The 1,301-nt window shown below is 40.7% G+C and overlaps 1 protein-coding gene across 1 annotated transcript; it reads right to left on the reverse strand.

The window, feature by feature from the left end:
* Window positions 1-419: 419 nt before the first annotated feature.
* Window positions 420-989, reverse strand: LOC109689888 (interferon alpha-17-like). The gene has a single exon (XM_020168996.1). It carries the CDS (start codon window positions 987-989, stop codon window positions 420-422), a length of 570 nt encoding a protein of 189 aa, XP_020024585.1.
* Between the last annotated feature and the right edge of the window lie 312 nt (window positions 990-1,301).

Genomic DNA, 1,301 nt, shown 5'->3' on the forward strand with positions numbered 1-1,301 from the left:
ACTGTGTATGAATATAAAAATAAATTTAGTAACTTTAAAAATGATGGAAAGAATTAATGATCCCATGTTCTCTACAGTAAATATTTGGTGAATAAAGCAAAATAAATTAAGTACACATATACAAAATTTTTTATTATATAAAATGAAATGTAAAGGTACACATGATAGATTGATAAAAGCATATAAATCTTCTAAATAAATAAATATTCAGACACATAAATAAACACTTCTGTATGAACATTGGGAACTGATGCCTATAGAGTTGAACAAAATGTTGCTTAATATCCCTGAAACCATTTGACAGATAAATTGAATTCATGTCACAGTTACTGTAGAAATGAGAGTCTTTGTAATGGCAGAACTTGTGAAAGTGATCAGCAGATTAGTCACTGACAGTCATTTCCATGATGAACCAGGTCTCATTCCTTATTCCTTAATTGTTCTTGCAAGATTACTGAGAAAGAGAGGAATCCCATCATTTCTGTTCTGACCACCTCCCACGCACAAAGGCTGTATTTCTTCTCCTTCAGGTAGAGAGAGATCCTGTCGAAGTAGTCCCTCACAGCCAGTTTGGAGTCCTCATGGGTCAGGGAAGGTTCTTCCACCCTCACCTGCTGTGTCAGACAGGCTTTCAGGTTTTTCAGCTGCTGAGAGAGGCTGGCACAGAATTTGTATCGAAGAGTCTTCTCCCAAGCAGTTGAGGAGTCCTCTGTGCAGAAGAGACTGAGGATATTCTGGGTCATTTCATAGATGAAAGACATGACTTGTTCCTTCTGGAACTGGTTGCCCTCAACCACATCCTGGGGGAGTCCAAAGTCACTTGTGTCCTTCCAGCAGAAGGTAGTAGAGATTCTCTTCATGGCTCTCAGGTGTGTCATGGTCCTCTTGTTACCCAAACTATAGTTCTGAGGCAGGTCACAGTCCAGGGAGCACGCTGACCTGCAGCTGAGCACCACCAGGACCACCAGGAAAGCAGTGGGCAAGGCCATTGGAGATGCTGCAGATGCTGCTGCCTGGCTGAGGGGAGTGATCCAGAACCTTTGCTACTAGGTTCTCTGAAAAACTTGATGTGTTCATTTGACTTAAATAGGGAATGTTCCACATTCCATTTTCTGATTGCCCTCCCCTTTACCCCTGTTTCTCCTATTGCTTTTCCTTTAGTCATTTTCTACTTTCATTTTGCACAGTGTTTCCCAGTCATTTTGGTTTTCATCATTTCTTCTCCTCCCCCTGCTTCCCTCTTCCAAATCGCTTGGAAGAATTTATTCCTAAGTGGCCATTTCTTTATTTTAATTTGACAT

Source organism: Castor canadensis, chromosome 13, assembly GCF_047511655.1.
Source record: "Castor canadensis chromosome 13, mCasCan1.hap1v2, whole genome shotgun sequence".
In the NCBI taxonomy this organism is placed as follows: domain Eukaryota; kingdom Metazoa; phylum Chordata; class Mammalia; order Rodentia; family Castoridae; genus Castor; species Castor canadensis.

What these genes read in the sequence shown, in the direction of transcription:
- LOC109689888 (XM_020168996.1), bottom strand. Translation starts at nt 989, where the DNA reads ATGGCCTTGCCCACTGCTTTCCTGGTGGTCCTGGTGGTGCTCAGCTGC.